Here is a 21,050-nt window from a genome sequence, read left to right as displayed (position 1 = left end):
TGTCAGGAATATGGCTCCTTTAGCAAAGGCAGGCACTGCCGCTTTAGCTGTAAATGCGCCATGTGTGTGCCACGTGCCTTTACAGTCTTTAGCTCTATGATTTAAGTCGCCGCGAGGTGCCCTTTCTCCCATTTCTTTAGGTCTCTTACGTAGACCGGGAATTTGGGGGAGAAGACAACCACATCCAGTTAGAGGGAGAAATGACAGACTTGCTCCTAGCTTCGAGATTAAGAAAAGAGATCCTGAGCGGCCGTCTCAAACCCCAGCAGCAAACGCCAGCGGGCGTACCAGCTGGGCGAACCCCGCGGACCCGCACCCCGGGCAGCCACTCTCGGCGTGGCCGAGGAACGAGGTGGGTGGGTGCCGATGGACCTCAGCCAGCTTGGTTTGCCAGTCGTCTTACGCAACAACTTTGCAGCCATCATCTTCGTCCTAATAGTGGAGGGGGCGGTGTTCGTGCGTTGCGCTTTCTCCCCTCCATCCGCCCCCTCTCTCCGGGCAGTCGCGCTCTCAGGGGAGACGCGCCGGGCTTTGTAATCTCTGCCTACGCAGCACCGCGGGGCTCGGAACGGCCGCCCGGCCCTCTCCCCTCTGCTGCTCGCCCCGGCTTCTGGCCGTTCGCCAGCGCCCCCGCCTCCCCTCTCGCCCACCCCAAGGAGGAGGGGTCCTCCCGGAGTGTGAGGGGAAGGGGAAGGCGGAGGTCCCTGCCACGCCCGGGCCGCGGCAGCCTGCGGCCCTCGGCCCGACACTCGGTCGGCAACAGGTAGCTTGGCCGGCTGCGCGCTCGGGGAGACGAAACGCGCGCCTCTGCGAGTGAGCGAGGGTCGCTGGGCTCAGAGAGGCACCTCGGTGACCTAGAGGGCGAAGGAGGCGGTGAGGGGAGCGGGACAGTGAGGCGGGGGTCTCGGGCCCCTCCCCATGCTCGCTCCGGTCGAGACGGCCGCTCCGGCCGTTGCGCAACCCTGGAGCGGGGCGCAGGGCGCCGGGCGCTGGGCGTCCTGGCGCTCGGGCGGCGGCGGTGGCAGCGGCCGGGAAGGGACGCGGGCTGCCGGTGGCGCTGCCGGGAGGGGGAGTGGGTGGGGGCGGGACGAGGGCGGGGCCTTGGAGAGCCTGCCTCCGCTGGCCGCGGCCATTGGCGGCGGGCTGGGGGCGGGTGCGGGCTCGGCGATTGGGGCCGGGGCCGCCCGTCACGGCGGGCTGGCGGTCGGCGACGTAGCGCCGCGCTCGGAACTGACCTACTAACACACATCTCCCGGCGCGGCCACGGCGCCCGCGGACCCGGCGCGCCGCCCGCCTCCCGCGCCGCGCCCTCGCCTCCGCCTGCCGCCCCGGAGGCCCGGCCGGACCCTGATCCCCGAACGCCGCCGGCTTCGTTCACGGCCCCCGTTCTTTCTCCCCGCCACCCCAGCTCGCCGCCCTGAGAGCAGGAACACGGTAAGCGCTCCGCCCACCGCCGGCCCGGGCCCGGCGCCCCGCTCCCCGCCCGCTCCCGGGGCGCGCGGCCGGCTGGCGCGGGGCGCGGGCCAGGCTGTGCGCGGGGTTCGGCTGTGCGCGGGGCTGGCTGGCGGCTGCGAGTGTGCGCGGGGCATTCATTACATAAACTTTTGCTGCCTTGTCAGGAGGGGACTCGCCACCTTAAGGTGGCTGCTTTGATTGCAGCGCCCTCGCTCCGGCACGTAGTCCGGGCTGGCTTGCGCTCCCCCCGCTGCTGTTGCATAATGTCTCCTGATTTCAGGAAAATTGATGTTTTGATAGAGAAGAGCGCCGGGGAGGCTGAGCCGAGGCTGAGCCTTCTCGTGGGGAAGGGCAGCGCTCTTTCCTTTCTCGTCCCTTCTGCGGGGCTGGCGGCGCGGAGAGGAGGGGAGCTGAGTAATGGGGAAGAGTCTTGATTTTCTCGTTGAGAAAGAGCGTCGGTAGCGTGAATGGTGACGGCATTCGGAGGATGCCTGCGCTGCGTTTGTTTGTGTCCGGGACTGAGTCTGCACAGACGTTTTCCACCCTGTTTGTCGTCAGCGTGTTTTACCAGCGCTCGGGGAGGTTGTGGGATTTGTACTTGCATACATTGCATAATCTGCCCACAGTGAAATATTGGCAAGGATTACGGGCTGATGTGGGAATGTGCGTGTACGTGTGCAATGATTTGGTAATTTTAGCGCCGCGTTGGATATTGGATCGTTACTTACCTGTATACTACGTCCCAAATAAAAAAGATGTATTTTTAAACACTCCTACAAAACATAAAAGGAAGAATTCCTCGGTTTGTATTCTGATCTTGGATACTACCCGAGCTCGTCCCTTAGGTGTTCTGAGCTATTATCTTTAAACCTGGGACGAACCACTGTGACGTTCACCTCCCCACCTTCCTAATTTTAATGCATCCCATTCGACCAGCCCTTTTTCTCACCTTATTGTCATTGCTTTTTCAGACACAAGACAGATCACATAATAGTTTCCTGGAAATGTTGTATTATGTAACGGACGAATTTGCTGGCAGTGAGCACAGGAAGAGGGAGCTAATTACGTGATTTTATAATCTTGCTACAAAGAAAGTAGGACGATCTCAGCCTTTAAAATGTCACTGTAACAGTTTTTTTTTTTTTTTAAGGATATTTTAAACAGGAAAGTAGACAACTGGGTAAGCATTGAGTTTGCTCATGCAGCCGAATGTGTGTCTTTTGCCCTAAATGAAATGTGCGTTCTTCTAAATTTAGCCCTATCACATTTTAACAATTGTGGCCTCACAGCGCTATTTCTGGCGTTTTCTCCAGGGCTGTGTGCAAATACAAGTTCAAGGCCATTTGCTGTAGTTTTAACTCCACGCCTTCGGAGACCTTTGATAAGATTGTATTTTTAGGAAGGCATTTCGCAGAGCCCGGTGACTTGCTGGATGCCGACTCCCATTTATCTTTTTAAAGGACACTTTAGGAAAGTGCTGTTCCCTGAGAACAGCAGGGGATGGCCGAGTGTCATCTTCTGGTCTTGGCTTTTGTAAATAACAGCAGTGAATGGGGTCACAGTATTTGTTTCACATCGTATTTTTATTTTCTCCAGACCAGATATGATTTATGGGAAACAGATATAGGTTAGTAGATTGTATTTTTTTGGTGGATATCCTAGTTTTATTCGTGTGAGGATTATATGAATATATAATGTACCCAGATTTTAAATTTCTCCCTGGACTCTTACGTAGTGTGTATGTGAGTATATGTATATGATGGTGTGTGTATGTCAGATTTGTTTTCCCCTAATGTAATATTAAAATAACTAAAAATCAGGGTTGTGGACGGTTTTTCGGTGGGAGGGGGGCAGAGGAGGGGACGTAGTACAGAGATTCACCTCTGGAACAAATTAATCACCCCAAGTAATTGAAGTCGCTTTCCAAGAAGCTAATATTGCTCCAGGCCCTGAATGTCAGACCCCGACCTACTTTGGAGCGCAGGCCGGGAGCCCCGGGGCCTGCAGGGGGCCGCGTAGCGCCACCTTCCGATCGCGACCTCAGGGGTGCTCCCTTGCCACCCGGCCCGCCCCTGCCTCCTGCGGGCCCCTGGGGTCTGGGGGCGATGTGGGGGTGGCGGGCGCGGACCTCGGTTAGCAGCAGGGAGCGCCCTTGGGCGGCGCTTGGACGGGGGCTGCAAGGCGGCCTGTGCTGCTCCTCCTCGCCCCCTCCTCACATTCCTTTGTTCTGGCGCGGGGGTCCTGGCGGCGCCAAGGCCCCGCTGCGCCGCCCACCCGGCGGGGGCGGGTCCTGGGGAGGCGCGGGGTGGGGGGGGCGCGGAGGGACCGCCCGGGACCCGAGAGTGCGATGCGCTCTGGGTTCGCTTGGGCAGGAGGAGGGAGGGGGAGGACGGGAGGGCAGCCGGAGCAGCGGGAGGGGAGCCAGGAGAGCGGGAGGGACAGGAGGGACCCAGGGCGAGGCCGCTCCGCAGCTCCAGGGGCCTGCCTTATTGCTTTTTGCGCGCTGAGCTTCTGAGCACCGCAGGAACCTTTGTTCGGGGAGGCTTCATTGTATGTCGGAGCCGAGGGCTTCTGATTCTCGTGAAGTGAAAAAGACCTAAGAAAACCTCCAGATGTCAACAGACCACAAAAATTGGGGGGAGGGGCGGTCCAGTATTGGTGGTGGTGACGAGGAGAACCCCATCTTGACTGTAGCCAGTCGAGTAGATGTATTTTTTTTTTTTTTTTGGAACCTTTATGTGGTCAAAGGCTAGAGTAGAGAGAACTCAAATCCCCCGAGTTCAAAATTTTAAAAAATCAAAACACTTGTGTGGATGCCGCTGTCCTGCTATATAAGACTATAGTACTTTCATCCTGGCAATAAGTCTTCTGAGGCTGTGCTCATGCAATAAATCGCAGTGAATTCAGGGCAGCGTCACAGATGTTCTCTGAAAGCGCATCAGCGCAGAGCTTGTTGAAAAGTTGGCTTCTGTGGGATCAAATCCTACACCCGATCCCTAATGGTTTCTCTCTTAAGTTTCAGGCCAGTCAGTAGTTAGGAAACAGTGAAGTGCTAAATAAGAATACAGGCTGTGGGCTCAGAAGAGCTGGGTCCCAGGCCCCAGCCTGTGATCTTGGGCACTGCCCTGATTTCCATAGGCCTCCAGGGTAAACTGAGGGAATAAAACCTGTTTAGCTGGGCAGTTGTGGGGAGCTCAGTAAATGCTTCCTGTATAAGTGACCAGGAACTATATATATATATATATATATATATACACACACACACACATATATATATATATACATATACATATTTTAATAAAGGTATTCACCTTCGTTTTTCACTGCGTAAGTCTCTGTGCAATAAGGAATAAAGTTTGAACTAAGCCTATAGTTAATGATTCTTCTTGGGACTTCCGTGATAGTCCAGTGGTTAAGACTTCACCTTCCAGTGCAGGGGGTGCAGGTTCCATCCCTGGCCAGGGAGCTAAGATCCCACATGCCTCGGGGCCAAAAAACCAAAACACAAAACAGAAGCAATATTGTAACAAATTCAATAAAGACTTTAAAAATGGTCCACATCAAAAAAATGTTTAAAAAAAAAGATTCTTCTTGAAATACTGTACTTTTTTGTTCTAATAATGATTAATTTTTTTCTCAAAACTATTTGCCATTACGTTTGATGGTAATTTTAGTTTGAAGGGAATTCCTGACAGGATTGCAGAACCTCAGACTACCCAAGTCATTCATTGGGTTAATGTTTGGGGGAACTGTTTAAAGGAACAGGGAGAGGTGAATTGATGGTAGCAGGAATGGTGTAAAAAGTGCCAGACAGCTGCCTTTTTTCAGTTCCCTTTACCTCTCTATGATGGTTTTCCTGGTCCTGGATAATCTCTGCATCTAAAAATCTAGTCTGAGATCAGAGGCTGGTTAGACCTCACAGATGAGCTATGTTGGGAGGGAGTGTGTGCAGCCTGTATGGTTAAAATGGTAGGACATGCCCCAACTGCTGATGGTTGGCCCTTTTGACTAACACAGAAGTAAATTTCGTTTGGTTTACCCTTACACTTGCAACATAGGGCAGTGCTTCACTAAGAATTACGAGAGGCAAAAATTAGGCCTAGAACTAATCATCATCATTGTTTCCTTGATGCTGCTCATTCTTCAGAAATGAGATGAAGAGCTAATATTTGCTAAACATGTACCCTGCCCGTGCCAGGCACTGTGTTGACTGTTCTATTATCGTCCCCATTTTAGACATGAGGAAGTGGAGGCCAAGAGAAATTGATTAGCAGCCCAGGCCAGGAGCCTGAAAAGGGGATTGGGGGGGGTGGGGTGACCCTCTGTCTCTGTCCCTTCCCTGAGTGTGAGTGCAAGCTCACTGGAGTTTTTGAAACAATTTCCTTTTCTGTGTTAAAGACTTATCTTTGCGAAGTGCAATTATAACATCACTATGATGCAACAAGCTGAAAATTAAAACCCTTTGTTCAGGCCCTTTCCCATGTTGAGCAATGTGCCTGACTCACCAGCTGAGTGGATATTTCTAGTTGACCTTGCTTTGGTCCATAGAGTCCGTTCTGAGACGTGAATGTGATTGCAGCATGGAATGGAAAAGGTGCAGTCATATTGCCGAGGCTTTATTTTTACCCTAGTAAAATCACACATACTTCATTATTTCCATTGTAATCCAGATGGCATTGATGCTGTTCAAAGTTGTTTATTTTTAATTTGTATTAAGGAATGAGAGCACACTTGGGATTCAGTTCAAAATATGACAGAAACAATGTAATTGAAGTTTCCTTTAATATTCATTTCTTGTTTTTGTAAGGTATGCCTGTATTTCACAGGGTTAACACATTGTTTGATATCCTGTTATTTTTCTAAATTATATTTGAGTTGATTTTTATCCAGATTGGACTTGTATAAGAATGTCGAAAGACATTGACCTTTGATCACAGACATTACATAAGAATTTTCCAGTTTCAAAATGAGCTTGTATTGCCACCCCCCCCCAATTATCTCTCAAATTTCATTACAAATACCTTTGTTGTAGTTAAAAAATTACTGTTTCTCATATGGTTTTAATTAGAGTATGCTAGCTTGTTTTTATGGTAAGAAAGTTTAGTAGGGATTTACTAGATGCCTTTCATAATAATCTGTGCTTTGAGGACTCATTTTCATTGGAAGCAGAATGATGTTTATAAGCCTTTTAGTTACCAGAACATGGTGTCTTTTATTAATTAACTTTCTAGGGATCTAAAGCTGGAGTTAAGTAGCCTTCAAATAAACACTAAAAATAAACATTTAAAATAATTTATTCTATTCATGAGGCACATAATAAATGACATTTGTAATCGTCTGCTCACTGGGAAGGAAAGTGAACAAGAAATTAAAAAGTCAAGCTGAGGAAAATTGGAATGATTCTTCAGTATAATTAGGGACATTCAAAACCTTGCCCTACCATACCATTTCCTCAACCAACTCTGCATGCACCCTATTTTTCCCATCATTATCCCATGTTGCATGTAGTCTGGTATTACTTACCTGTTGCAGAATTTCCTATAACTGGGTAACTTCATAATTACCCATGTCCCTTAAGATTTCAAATTAGTTGCTAGACTGATAAATTATCTTTTTGAAACTTTCAAGAAAACAAATGGTCCCCATTTTGAAGTGAATGCAGAATTTTTCATAAGGCATTAGTATTTCATCACCCCCATCCTCCCAGTTCCCCTCCCTCAAGCCTTGAAGTTGTTTGGATGTGTTAGCATCTATGCATTTGCCCTGAGCAGTCTTCAGAATATTTTCATTGAGAGTTAGATTACAAACAGTAGCCTCTTTTTATAAAAGAACGTCAGGTCGGGGCTTCCCTGGTGGCGCAGTGGTTGAGAATCTGCCTGCCAGTGCAGGGGACACGGGCTCGAGCCCTGGTCTGGGAGGATCCCACATACCGCGGAGCAACTAGGCCCGTGAGCCACAACTACTGAGCCTGTGCGTCTGGAGCCTGTGCTCCGCAACAAGAGAGGCCACGACAGTGAGAGGCCCGCGCACCGCGATGAAGAGTGGCCCCCGCTTGCCGCAACTAGAGAAAGCCCTCACACAGAAACGAAGACCCAACACAGCCAAAAATAAGAATAAATAAATAAATAAATAAATACATAAATAAAATAATAATAATTTAAAAAGTCAGGTCATACTATTTCATATTTCAATCCCTTAAATTATATCAATGCTATAATAAAATGCAGTGTTGTCATCATATTTATTAAGTTTAAATCTAATTTTCAAGTAGTCCTTTGTTGAGGATGAAAGGGCAAGAAACTTGAAATATTTTCATTTATCATAAACTTGCTCTGGTTTTGACACATTCATTTGCAGAAGTACCCAAATAGAAAAAGTAGGCCAGTTTGTTGCTATGATAGCATAGATTTTGGCAAAGTGTGAAAGTCTGTTTATGTGTGTGTTCATAGCTTGATCAACTATACATTTCTCTCTGACTTCAGAGTCTGTGTTACTAGATACAGAATTATATTATTAATGGGAGGCACTTCACTGGCACTTAAAGAGGTTTAACATAGTTTTCTTAATTTAAAAAGCATTTTATTTTTCAACCTGATTAGAAAATCCTCATGCAACTTCAATGTTTCCTTAGTTTTTTCATCCCCCACTCCCCCCTAGATTTTATTTTCATACATGAAAAGAAGTAAAGCATTTTATTGAAACAATCATGTCATGGATTTTACCCACAGGAAGAAAATGTAGGTTAGCATTTGCTAGTATTACTAGTTTAAAGAGCTGTGAATTGATTCATTAACTTTATTTTTTCACTAAAATGGCACTTATCTCAAAAATGAGCAACTGCCTCTTAGTAGAGAGATGGTTTGTAGTTTAACGTAAAAGAATTTTTTTCTTTAATGGTATCTATACTATACCTCTGAGGGTGTAAACAGTACCTTCAGAGAGTAGAGGGAAAATGAGGTAGTTCTATGAAAATATTTCCAAATCATTGGGCACATCAAATAGTATTTCATCTTGTATTGACAGAATGTTAAAATCAAAGTATAAAATAGAAGCAATTTGCAATCTCTTTAAAGAGATAATAACGAATTTTTCTCATAGATTTTAGCGTCTAAGCTATTAGTAAGATTTTAGATGCTTGAAACAAAATGTTTCTCCTCTTCTTGTTTTGTAACAAGTTTGAATTGTCCACCAAGATTTCTCTGAGAGATGTGTTGGCAGCCAGGGAAGATACAGGTCTGTCATTGTAAACATAAGTCATAAGGTCCCTCCTCAAAAAGAAATTTGGGCTAGAATTTGTGTTGTAAAGCTTTATTCTTTTAGAGAATTTTCTAAACCAAATTTAGCTTAATTAAAAACAATATTTAGGTCATCTGACTTAAATAGACTTAAAATCTGGGTTTATGAAACATAACTCCTGCCTGTAGAAATAGTGTGATGTACTACGAAAAAGCATTAATTAGCAATGGTACATCCGAGTTAGGTGTGGGAAAATATGTCATTAGAATGTGATGACTCCTCCTCTTAAATTTCTCCTTTTATTTGTGTTTTTGAGAAGCACCCATATTATCTAATGCGTGTAATGAAGCTGATCGTGCTGAACACACCAGCATCATAGAATTGTCATTTAGTGTCAGTTACTCACCAGAAAGGAAACTAGTGGTGACTGACGTAACACAGCGTTAGTGGTGATCTGAAAACATGAGGCAGAGGTGAAATGACTGTTAAATTAATCATAAGGGAGAACACTGGAATCTGAAATAAAGTCATTAGTTAGTTGAGCATAAAAACTGATGTCTTTAGAAGGCATTGTAAACCACCTTTCCATTCACTTTAATTTAAATTTATTGTTGAAGGGCACAAATAGATTCTTTGCCCTCAACATCTCTGCCCTCTAGTGCCGCATGGTCTTGGGAAAGTCACTCAGTCTCTCTGTGTTTTAACTGCCCTCTCCCACCATGTTGAAAATGGATACATTTTGGTTGTGTACCAAAAAATCACAGGTGACAATGCTAATAGCTATAATTTTTTTCCTTCTAATTATTTTAGCATGTAGGTTTGCCCGGAGATTAAAATTTTAGCAGAGATATGAAAATTTAGAATGTTTTCTCAATTCATTAAATACTTGCAAGCTGTACAACAACTCTGTGGAAGCCGGAAAAAAGTTCCAGATGGTACCTTTGTTGTCTTAAAGAAGTTCTGGCAGCATCTAATAGTGCTTTACTGCCCCCAAAGTTCACTTAGTAAATGGGGATATATTACCCAGAAATGAGAGTAACACAGAAAGGAACTGTATGTAAATGAGATGCATTGCAGGGATACACACCAGAACAACCCTCTGGGAGTACAGGAATGGGTGCTGTTCGAGGGATTGGATTGGGGTCAGGGCTGTCCTGGAATCTTAGCTGTGCTGCTTAACTAGCTGTGTGACACTGGGCAAGTTGCTTAACTTCTCTGAGCCTTAGTTTTCTCATCTGAAAGTGGTTATTATGAGGGCAGTGAAATAATGACAGGCCAGGCTCACAGTGCCTGTTGCATAGTCAGTGTTGAGTAAATGGCACCTGTTATAATTGTTTTTATTATCACCATACAAAGAAAAAAGCAGTGCGGCTAGAAACAATGTGATATGTGCACCAACCCCCCATGTTGGCGGTGCTCCTAGCACACCCCTGGATGAGCGCTGTATTCACAAGCCTGTCTCCCACCAAAGACTAAGGGGTCCCTTGACTCTTGGGAGTTTGATTCTTCCTTCCCTCTTTATGTGCCCCCACTCTTGCTCAGTGCCAGGTATATAGTAGGTGCTCCATATGTGTTGAATAAATCAAGTAATGAATAAGAGAAGCTCTCTGTTACTAAGTTAAATATCTTTTTTAGAATTTATGTAATATCAGATTTAAAAGAATGTATCAACAAAGTGTTTTTGGCGCAAAGCTCTCTTACATAAGGTAAATGAGTGACTGTCAATCAGATGTTGAGCACCTAATAGGTTCAGTTTGTTGCTAGGATACAAATATATTAATTTGCACCCTGAACTAATTTGCAGTCTAGTTGGACATACAAAACAAACATGTAGGAAGATACACATTGTACAAAATCAGCACCTCTCTCTACAGTTTCTCGCACTGCTGATAAACTCTTTTCAACACTGCAAGGTTATTTGATAAATAATATTACAGAAAATATCCTAATGTCGTTATGGGGTGATTTGCTGGTGGAATCATAGAGGCAGTTAATATGTGCAGATGTAGGAAGAATCCAGATTCTAGTACAAATAGTGAAATTCAAATAGGAAGAAGATTAACTGAAAAGAAATGAGATTTTTCTGCAGGTTTTGAATATACCAACAAAGTCGTAGAGATGACGAACTGGACATACAGTACTTAGACACCCAGAAGAAATGGGTTAAGAGATTTTAGGACAAGTGGGATATTTTTGTTAAATGGAAGTAGTGTTATTTTCTCTATGCAGTGTGGCAAGGGCTGCCTGCCCGCCCTCACTCACACTGGGCTCAGTGCGATTCTTTGGACCAGGAGATTGAAAAGAGTCCCAACTCACTCAATGTAGGTTTGAAATGATGAAACGATATGAAATGATGAAAGAATGAAAAGTTTAGGAAGAGTAACTAACACAGAATGGTGGGGCATTTCAAAAGCATAACTGTAAAAACTCATAGGTGTGGTGAAATGTAAAAGGAATGTAATTTTTTTTTTCCAAGGAAGGGACAAATTAAAAAATGCTCAGAATAATAGTGTGCAAGGAACTGCATAATGTTTTAAAAAACAGTAGTATCTGGGGATACAGTGGAGATTTAAAAACCATCTTGGAAAAGTTCAATGTAATTATCTTCCTGGAACTGGAATTTTTACTCTGCTTCAACATTCATTTGATTTCAGGGGGGAAGAATTAACTGAATTAGGGAATACAAATTCTTGACAGGAGGGAAGAATCCATTCAGTATATTGAGGGAAAAGGGGTTTTCATATCAGAACAAGAAACCTAACTTGAAATATAGGAAGCAGTGTTGTTTACTAAGTGATAACTAGGAAGCTCCGCTTTCTACACCATCACGGCCTGCTGTGGCAGACTCATTGCCTTCATTTCCCATTAAAGCTATATTTTCAAAAACAAACGGAAGCTCGGTATTTGTAATCACAAGTTTTGCTAAGTTGCAACTCACTGTTTCTGTTGGCTCAATTTGATGGACAGAAACATGGCATTAAACCTTATTCTTGATGATCCTGAAATTATTACATCATTCCTTCTATTTCTTCTGGAAAAGACACAGGAAGCTGGCAGTCTTTTCCAGCTGATAAAATTAAACGTCATTAGTCATTATAAAACTATGCACAAGAAAGAAAGAGAGACATAAAACAAAAACATTAAATCTTTTTTAATAGGGCAGGAAGAGTGCCATATACAGATAGTGCCGAATGAACAGTTGTCTTACCATATCTCCTTTATGAAAGTATTACCTACTGGAAAATTAAGCAGAGAAGCCCTGTCCAGGAAGACAGATCCAAAATGACCACGAGAAGATTGTTATTGGAACTTAATATGGATTTATTATCTCCTGTCAGGCCAAGTTCAGATTATAAATATGTCATCAGTGGAAAAGGAAGCTAGTTGATGGTTCTATTTTTGAGTTCTTATATTTTGTTTGAAACTAATTAGTAAAATGGAAAGAAATTCTTTCCATAATTACATTCTCTTGGTTTAAAATAATTTTAAGTTTCAAGAAGGCAATGTACTTTAAAAAAAAAAAATCCCTTTGAATAATAAGCGTTTATTTTAGTCTGAAGCTACTTTATCAATGAAATCTATTATGACAGAATTGTCAGGACCAAAAAAAGCACTGTGGATGCTTCAATCTTAAGTGAATGATAAATCAATTTGAAGGAACCAGAAAAAAAAGAACATTTCTAATCTCATAGCACAAATGCGTCAAAAGAGATGGATTTATTGAAAAGAGTCCTTTTCAGGTGTGCTGAGTCACTTGGCAGAATGACCGTGACATCAGCCATATAAGAGATTAAACAACTACAACTCAGTTGTTTGTGTGGCTTTTATTTTTATTTTTGTGGCAATAAAAATTTAGCTCCATTTATATTTGATTCCATGTAATTACAGAATTTGTTTACTGACATTAAAGGGGTTTACTTGGAAAAGTTCCTTTTATGAGGTGAGCTTGTTTGCTTGGCAGTGATATATAAGTGCTATCTAAAAGTATTCAGAAGCCCCACAAGATGCAAGTACTATTTAAAAACTTACCAACCAGAGGCGATCTGTCATTTCCTTCCTGTAATGTCCTATCCCCACATGCCCCACCCCACCATTTTTTCTCCTGAAACACAGTCTTCCTCTGTTTTTCCCTGGGGCAGATGTGTTTTTTTCTCTCACTGTCCTGGACCACAGGTCTCACTGCGGACTTGTCCTTTACAACTTTGCCGTATAGGTATTTGGGTACTTATTTTCTTTGCAAGATTGTAAACTCTTTGAAGGGCAGAAATATCAACCCTCAATGCTTCGTGTACTTTCTTGTACATAATTGGTAATAAATATTTACCAGATGGATAACTGTTTTTCTTCATGTATTGCAGGTAACCTAGAAGACCCCTACTCCGTTCAGTGAGAGGAGCCCAAGAGCTTTATCCTGGACGGTAGAACAAAAAGAAGAAGAATATTGATGGATTTTAAACCGCAGTTTTTAAAGCATTTGAGAATACTGAGGAAATAACTTCTTCTCCTGCACCGCATATATAGGTTAAGGTTGTTTCTGATGCAGCTGAGAAAAATGCAGAGCATCAAGAAGGAGCAGGCATCTCTTGATGCTGGTAGCAGCGTGGACAAGATGATGGTGCTTAATTCTGCCTTATCCGAAGTCTCCGAAGACTTGACGACCGGGGAAGAGCTCCTTCTCAATGAAGGAAGTGTGGGGAAAAACAAATCTTCAGCATGTCGGAGGAAACGGGAATTCATTCCTGATGAGAAGAAGGATGCCATGTATTGGGAAAAGAGGCGGAAAAATAACGAAGCTGCCAAGAGGTCTCGGGAGAAGCGTCGACTGAATGACCTGGTTTTGGAGAACAAACTCATTGCACTGGGAGAAGAAAACGCCACTTTAAAAGCTGAACTGCTTTCCCTAAAATTAAAGTTTGGTTTAATTAGCTCGACAGCCTATGCCCAGGAGATTCAGAAGCTCAGTAATTCTACAGCTGTGTATTTTCAAGACTACCAGACTTCCAAATCCACCGTGAGCGCCTTTGTGGATGAGCACGAGCCCTCGATGGTGGCCAGCAGTTGCATTTCTGTCATCAAGCACTCTCCACAGAGCTCTCTGTCTGATGTTTCGGAAGTGTCTTCGCTAGAACATTCGCAGGAGGGCCCTGGGCAGAGTGGCTGCAGAAGCCCAGAAAGCAAGTTCCAGGTCATCAAGCAAGAGCCGATGGAACTGGAGAGCTATGCCAGGGAGCCCAGAGATGACCCGGGCGCCTACCGAGCGGCCGTGTATCAGAACTATATGGGGAGTTCTTTTCCTGGCTACTCACACTCTCCCCCTCTGCTGCAGGTCAACCGATCCTCCAGTAACTCTCCAAGGACATCAGAAACCGATGAAGGTGCAGTAGGAAAGTCATCCGATGGAGAAGACGAGCAGCAGGTTCCCAAGGGCCCAATCCACTCTCCCGTCGAACTTCAGCGTGTCCACGCCACAGTGGTTAAGGTTCCAGAAGTGAACTCCTCTGCCTTGCCACACAAGCTTCGGATTAAAGCCAAAGCCATGCAGATAAAAGTGGAAGCCTTCGATCACGAATTTGACGGCACGCAAAAACTTTCTTCGCCTGTTGACATGACGTCTAAGAGACATTTCGAACTTGAGAAGCATAATGCCCCCAATCTGGTACATTCTTCTCTCACTCCCTTTTCAGTGCAAGTGACTAACATTCAAGATTGGTCTCTCAAATCCGAACACTGGCATCAAAAAGAACTTAATGGCAAAACTCAGAATAGTTACAAAACTGGAGTGGTCGAAGTGAAAGACAATGGTTACAAAGTCTCTGACCCAGAGAATTTGTTTTTGAAGCAGGGGGTAGCCAACTTGTCTGCAGAGGTGGTCTCACTTAAAAGACTTATAGCCACACACCAAATCTCTGCTTCGGACTCTGGGTAAAATTACTACTGAACAAGCTCTGGGCATTTAGAGATGTCATTTGCAATAGATAGTACATTTTGTATTAGTCTGAATTTTCACTGGACTTGTGATGTCATTTCACTGTAATGTTCACATGTTGACTGTTGGGTGTCTTTCTGTGCACAAATTATTATGAAGATTAGACTGTGTTATCACTCTGCCTTGTGTATAGTCAAATAGTCCATTGCAAAGGCTGTATATATTGAACATTATTTTTGTTGTTCTATTATAAAGTGTGTAAGTTACCAGTTTCAATAAAGGATTGGTGACAAACACAGAACTTCTGCTCCATTGCACTTAATTTTGTGGGAAAGAAAGAGCAATTTAAGTTACAAAAGTGGATACTGTATTAAGATATTATGCATTTTACTTATTTGGGGGAATTTTCTCCCATCTATAAGGGAAAACCAAACCATAAGTTCAACACATAATATTTCTTTTTCTAGTTTGGCCCAGACTATGATAAGTTCGAAAACCTTCCAAAGAGGGAGAGTAGCGAAGAGGGGGTGGGGAATGCATTTTCTTGCATTTGAGACTAGTAATTTACTAAATTACTCCATGGCCATGGTACCTCCCCTATTAATTGCTAATGATAGCTATTGTGGTGAGTATGTTATATTTGGATGCCCTCTTCCTTAGTCATTTTGTCTTATAATTTCAAGGATCTAAGATGTAGCTTGGATGATGTTTAAGATGTTACTCCTTAAAAATTAAGAATGACATAAGCAATTCCAAACTCACTAGGAACCAAAGAAAAAGTCCAGTTATACTGTGACACTTCTGTTTCACGATGTCAACTGAGGAAATGCTACCGCCTCGCCCTCCCACTCACATGGTTCCCCAAAATGATAGAAAATGTGTTTGAAGCCAAATAAATCTATAACTGTACTAAAAAAGTAAGAGATGGAAGCCTTAGAGCACCATAATTTCATAGGAATTCCCAGAAAGATGGCTATCAGGTAGGCCTCGATAGGGAGGAAGCTGCAGCCAGGAAAATACAGAGGCCCACATGAGTCACTGGACACAAGCAAAGGGAGGGGAGCCTGAATGGTCAGCAGTGGGGCTGATGGGGAGGCTGCAGCAGAAACAGCTGAATCTCCTGTCCACCAGCCCAGGACGAGGTGGGCAGGAGAAGGGACTGTGGTGGGGCAGATTCAGAGAGGCAGGCTGTGTCCCAGGGCCAACATGTAGAATACAGACCTGTGTGTCCCCTTGTAGCCCACCTACAGCACATCCCTCCTGTGTCCAGCAGTATCTCGTTATTCTTCTTATTTTATTATTGTGCCGACTTTGTAAAGGAGAATACTGAGACTCTGAGAGGTTAACTTGCCAAAAACTCTCGCAGCGCCCATGGGACCAGGACGAGGCAGGCCAGCCAAGTATTGTCTGACACTTTAGCTTTTCCCCTGATATAATCAAGGGAGATGAGACTAGAGAGTTTCTCTAGCCTGCTGGAAAGAAGGGGGCAATCAGAGGTGTCCAAGCTGTAAGTGCCTTTTCTCTGCAAATTAGTGAAAGTGCTATGTAAGCATCTACTCTTGTCTGGCATCATAGCTGTGTAATAACTCTTTTCCATCTTCAAGGGGCAAATATTCCCAAATAAAAACAGCTAACATCTGGGTAGGTCTAAAAAGTTATGCTTGATTTTTTTTAAAAAATGATAGCTATTGAACTCATTTTTGAAAACTAGAAATTATCTCTCAAAAATGAGAATCATTGGCAGCACCCATTTGATTTTCTGTGTGTGTGTGTGTGTGTGTGTGTGTGCGCGCGTGTGCACGCTTTGAGGGGCAGGAACTGGGGCTTGTTTGGGAAGTAGTACAACCATTGGAGTGACATTGTACAGTGTCCACGAACTACTCGCACCAGAAAAATTTAAGAAAAACTTACCAAGGATGTGAAATTATGGGATACTCAAGATTCCAGTGAAGACAGAGAAATAAGAAACAGTTTAGAACTATGAGCTATAGTTGAATTAGAAACGTGAACTAGGATGTCTTATGGGAAGGTAAGATAGTTTAAAGACTTTGGCAGCATTTTCTGCAGAGCTAGCTTACACTGATTCTAATGGATGTAAGGAAAAAACAAATTCAAGAACTAATGGAGATAAGTGGTAGCAGTCTTGGCAAAGGAGAACAGGTGACATTAGAAGGTGACAAAGAACATTACTTAAAAAGTCAGGAGGGCGTGCAGCTATCTCCACTGAGTCATCATGTTGGAGATTGCCAAGGCATCATTGCTGTTGTTGAGTCTTGATAACGTTACTGGCAGACGAAAAGAAGTACTTCATAAAGTAAACTAAATAAGCGAAGTAACCCAGACAGGTATCACTGCCATTTTTTCATATCTCCATTTTGTCAGCCTTATCCACTTGAGAAGGAAAAGGTTACTTTGGGGAAAGTGCTTGAATAAAGTCCAAGGTTCTGGAGGTCAAGCATAAGGCCCTTTTGAAAGCGCACAGGAACGAAATCCTGAAGATAGGAAAGGCGGGGAGAGGAGGTCATTCAGTAACAATACACGGCAATTTAACAAAAGGGAAAGGGGCAGCAGAAGCCTCGGAATGAATTACTCTTGAAGTGAGCAGATATTTCAATGTAACAAGTCTTTTAAAAAAGTTATTCTAACAGCTGTACCAGATTTCCCAGGAGAGAGAGAGAACTTTCTTCTTGAGAAAATAGCTTTGATGCACTACTGGGGTCACAAGGGAAGCCCTAAAAGCAATGGTGTCGGTAGGTACTGGGCACCAAGAGGAAGAGATGGGTTGCTTTGCAGAGAAAGTGAAAGGAGATGGGGGTGGGGAGTGGTTTGCACTTCTCAGGGAGCTACTTTTGAAAGGATGGGGGTAGAGAGAAAAGAGGAGGGAGGGAGGAGAGAGGAGGCCCAGGTAGGCCACTGATGAATATGTGTGTTAGAAAAAATGTTAGAAAAAAACATTTCTAACGTTTCCTTCTCAAATGGTCAGTAAGTCCTACTAGGCTCTCAGATGCTTTTGTGAATGGATTTTTGTTTGTTTGCTGGACTTTGTATCTGGATTAGCATTCTGCAGAGCAAGGCAGCTCACCTGGGAGTAGGGGGATGGGGAAGGTTGATGCCCCCAGGAACCTGCAGAATCTAGAAGGGGACTTGGACCTTGACCACCCACGTAACTGAGGCTGGGAGACCACCTTATTGGGATCTCGGGGGTTATGGAGGCCCTGCTAATTATCAATAAATACGATTTGCCTCTAGACACCCAGTTTTCTGCTGCGTTCTATGGAGGAAACATAGCAAAAAGAGACAGTATGTCCTCTTGAAGAGTTTTGAATTTGCTTGCGATGGAAAAACCAAGACACTAAAAGTGGAAACAACCAATAGACATTACCAAGAGGTAGAATGTGTGGGAAAGAGTGTGCCTGTGAGAGAAGGTGGGCTGCAGCCACCTCGAGGGCCTGAGGGACATCCCAGCAAGAAAAGAACAGGCTGAAGGGGGAATTAGAACTCGGACCGCCGGGAAAAGCTGAGAGCAGGAATCATCATCACCGCCACTGGGGGTGGTGGTGCAGGTATTCTGCATCCCCGGAGAAGTGAATTCATTTAGAAGATTGGTAAGAAATTAAGTTCCAGTCCTGGAATTACCCCTGATTCACTTAGGAGTGGCTGGAGGAAAACGTAATCTCCTAACTGCCCACTGAAAGACAAAGTCAAGTGTGAGGTCAGGAGAGCAGGTGGGCGGGGGTGAAGGGAAAGATTTGAGGAAGGCCAGGATGAATCTGGGAGAGGGATTCACGGTCGGTGTGTAAAGGGTGAACAGGAAAGGGTGCTGTGGATAGACACGAGCAGAGATCTCCGAAGCTCCCAGGTTGGGGGCTGGGCTGAAGTCATGCAGAGCTGGGGTGTGGGCTCCCAGAGGTCCACTGGGCAGGTGAGAGTGGACAGTGTGAGCCCTCCCTGCTCCTGAACAGTTGCCGAGGTCACTGACCTCACCTGCCGCTCTGAGCCGCCCTTGTGCCCAGCCTGGGCAGGGATTGAAAGTGACAGAGCATTTTCACGCATCTGTGTCGCTGAGTTGGAAATGTCCTAAGGGCGCTGCGGAGCCACCAACTTCCACTCACTCTTGAAGTCTGGACTCATAGCTTCTCCCCGCAGGTCCCCTAGTCCTGCCCAGGTGTGCACTGAATTCTCCGGAGAAAGAGGATGGGAGAAAGTTTAGAAAATCTGACAGTGCTGGGAGGAAAAGAAGGAGTGCAGGACAGACAGAGACCTGAGAAAAGCAGGAGGTTCTCTGCGAGGCAGTCGGTCTGGACCTGCCAAGAAGAAATGGACCAGGCAGCTCCTGGTAGGAGAAGGGGTATATGGTCCTGCACTCCAGGAGGTAGTGGCAGTTGGGTGGGACACCAGGAAGCTCAGCAGGGATGGAGTCGGTGAGGTCAGCAGCAGCAGTTTTCCTCCTCAGAACTTATCCAGAACATGTAAAAGAATGAAATTAGACCACTCCCTAACACCATACACAAAAATAAACTCAAAATGGATTAAAGACCTAAATGTAAGACTGGACACTATAAAACTCCTAGAGGAAAACATAGAACACTCCTTGACATAAATCACAGCAAGATCCTTTTTGACCCAGCTCCTAGAGAAATGGAAATAAAAACAAACAAATGGGACCTAATGAAACTTAAAAGCTTTTGCACAGCAAAGGAAACCATAAACAAGACAAAAAGACAACCCTCAGAATGGGAGAAAATATTTGCAAACGAAGCAACTGACAAAGGAGTAATCTCCAAAATATACAAGCAGCTCATGCAACTCAATATCAAAAAAACAAACAACCCAATCCAAAAATGGGCAGAAAACCTAAACAGACATTTCTTCAAAGAAGATATACAGATTGCCAACAAACACAGGAAAGGATGCTCAACATCGCTAATGATTAGAGAAATGCAAATCAAAACTACAATGAGGTATCACCTCACACTGGTCCGAATGGCCATCATCAAAAAGTTTACAAACAATAAATACTGGAGAGGGTGTGGAGAAAAGGGAACCGTCTTGCACTGTTGGTGGGAATGTAAATTGATACATCCACTATGGGGAACAATATGGAGGTTCCTTAAAAAACTAAAAATGGAATTACCATATGACCCAGCAATCCCACTACTGGGCATATACTCAGAGAAAAGCACATTCAAAAAACACATGCACCCCAATGTTCATTGCAGCATTATTTACAATAGCCAGGTCATGGAAGCAACCTAAATGCCCACTGACAGACGAATGGATAAAGAAGATGTGGTACAGGTATACAATGGAATATTACTCAGCCATATAAAGGAACGAAATTGGGTCATTTGTAGAGACGTGGTTGGACCTAGAGACTGTCATACAGAGTGAAGTAAGTCAGAAAGAGAAAAACAAATATCGTATATTAACGCATATATGTGGAATCTAGAAAAATGGTACAGATGAACCGGTTTGCAAGGCAGAAATAGAGACACAGATGTAGAGAACAAACGTATGGACACCAAGGGGAGAAAGTGGGGGAGGGGAGGGATGAATTGGGAGACTGGGATTGACATTTATACACTAATATGTATACAATAGATAACTAATAAAAAAATTTTTTAAAAAAAGAACTTACCCAGAACTCCTAAGCTGCCACACCACCAGCCTTTTCCAGCAGGCAGTCATAAAATCGCTTTTTTCTCCTACAATCTTAAAATCACATCACCAAACGATATGACAAATACAAGTCAGAAATTTAGCTGAAAAGCTCTGACATGACCACATATATCATCAGCACTTTCTGGATGCTTCACCAGTAATGAATTGACCCAACCAGGGTTACTGAGAAGGTGGATTGCAATGAATCTATTCTTGGTCTTGTATAAAGTAGGATAAATGTCACAATACATTATGTTTTGCTTCTTTGATTTGTAGTTGCTTTTGTATTGTAGGCCAAGTGGCATCTGGGATCACATCTACATCACTGCTGAGAGAAATTGTGATAATTATTTAGATAATTCAAGTGAAAGGATTCTTAATTTTTTGTTATTGTAAATGAATGTCTTCTTCAAAAATCAAGATAATTGCCTTTCCATGAATATGCAAATTAGGCCTAAAGCTTGCAAAACACACAGAAAACTCACTTTCCTCAGGGAGGAGGAATCATTTTAGCACCTCCTTAGAGTCATGCACTAAAGCAGAAATGAGGACAGTGTCACTCTTGTGTTCATTGAGTTTGAAAGTAAATTAACCTCAGGCCAGAATGTTCTGTGATGGAGAAAAGTGTAATAAAATAACCGATGAAAGCAATAAACAATGGCTAAGCAGAAGGAAATACAAGCAATTACTAGAAACTACTACTTTTTGTTTGTCACTGCCTACCATTTTTGCCAAGTTCTCTGATGCCTAAGTAACATGAATAGGGTGCCAA

The 21,050-nt window shown here is 44.0% G+C and overlaps 1 protein-coding gene across 3 annotated transcripts; it reads left to right on the top strand.

The window, feature by feature from the left end:
• Positions 1–253: 253 nt before the first annotated feature.
• Positions 254–14,918, top strand: NFIL3 (nuclear factor, interleukin 3 regulated). 3 transcript variants are annotated; one of them, XM_059926275.1, is made up of 2 exons: positions 254–352; positions 13,050–14,918. In XM_059926275.1, the coding sequence occupies exon 2, from the start codon at positions 13,229–13,231 to the stop codon at positions 14,615–14,617; it is 1,389 nt and encodes a 462-aa protein (XP_059782258.1). In that variant the 5' UTR covers positions 254–352; positions 13,050–13,228; the 3' UTR covers positions 14,618–14,918. The 3 variants fall into 3 exon arrangements, with proteins under 3 accessions (XP_059782258.1, XP_059782259.1, XP_059782257.1); XM_059926276.1 differs by lacking the exon at positions 254–352 and adding an exon at positions 745–763; XM_059926274.1 differs by lacking the exon at positions 254–352 and adding an exon at positions 1,289–1,434.
• The last annotated feature ends 6,132 nt before the right edge of the window (positions 14,919–21,050 follow it).

This window comes from Balaenoptera ricei, chromosome 6, assembly GCF_028023285.1.
Source record: "Balaenoptera ricei isolate mBalRic1 chromosome 6, mBalRic1.hap2, whole genome shotgun sequence".
In the NCBI taxonomy this organism is placed as follows: Eukaryota; Metazoa; Chordata; class Mammalia; order Artiodactyla; family Balaenopteridae; genus Balaenoptera; species Balaenoptera ricei.
The sequence above is the reverse complement of the archived record's forward strand: the minus strand, read 5'-3'. Positions and strand labels throughout refer to the sequence as shown.

What these genes read in the sequence shown, in the direction of transcription:
- NFIL3 (XM_059926275.1), top strand. Translation starts at nt 13,229, where the DNA reads ATGCAGCTGAGAAAAATGCAGAGCATCAAGAAGGAGCAGGCATCTCTT.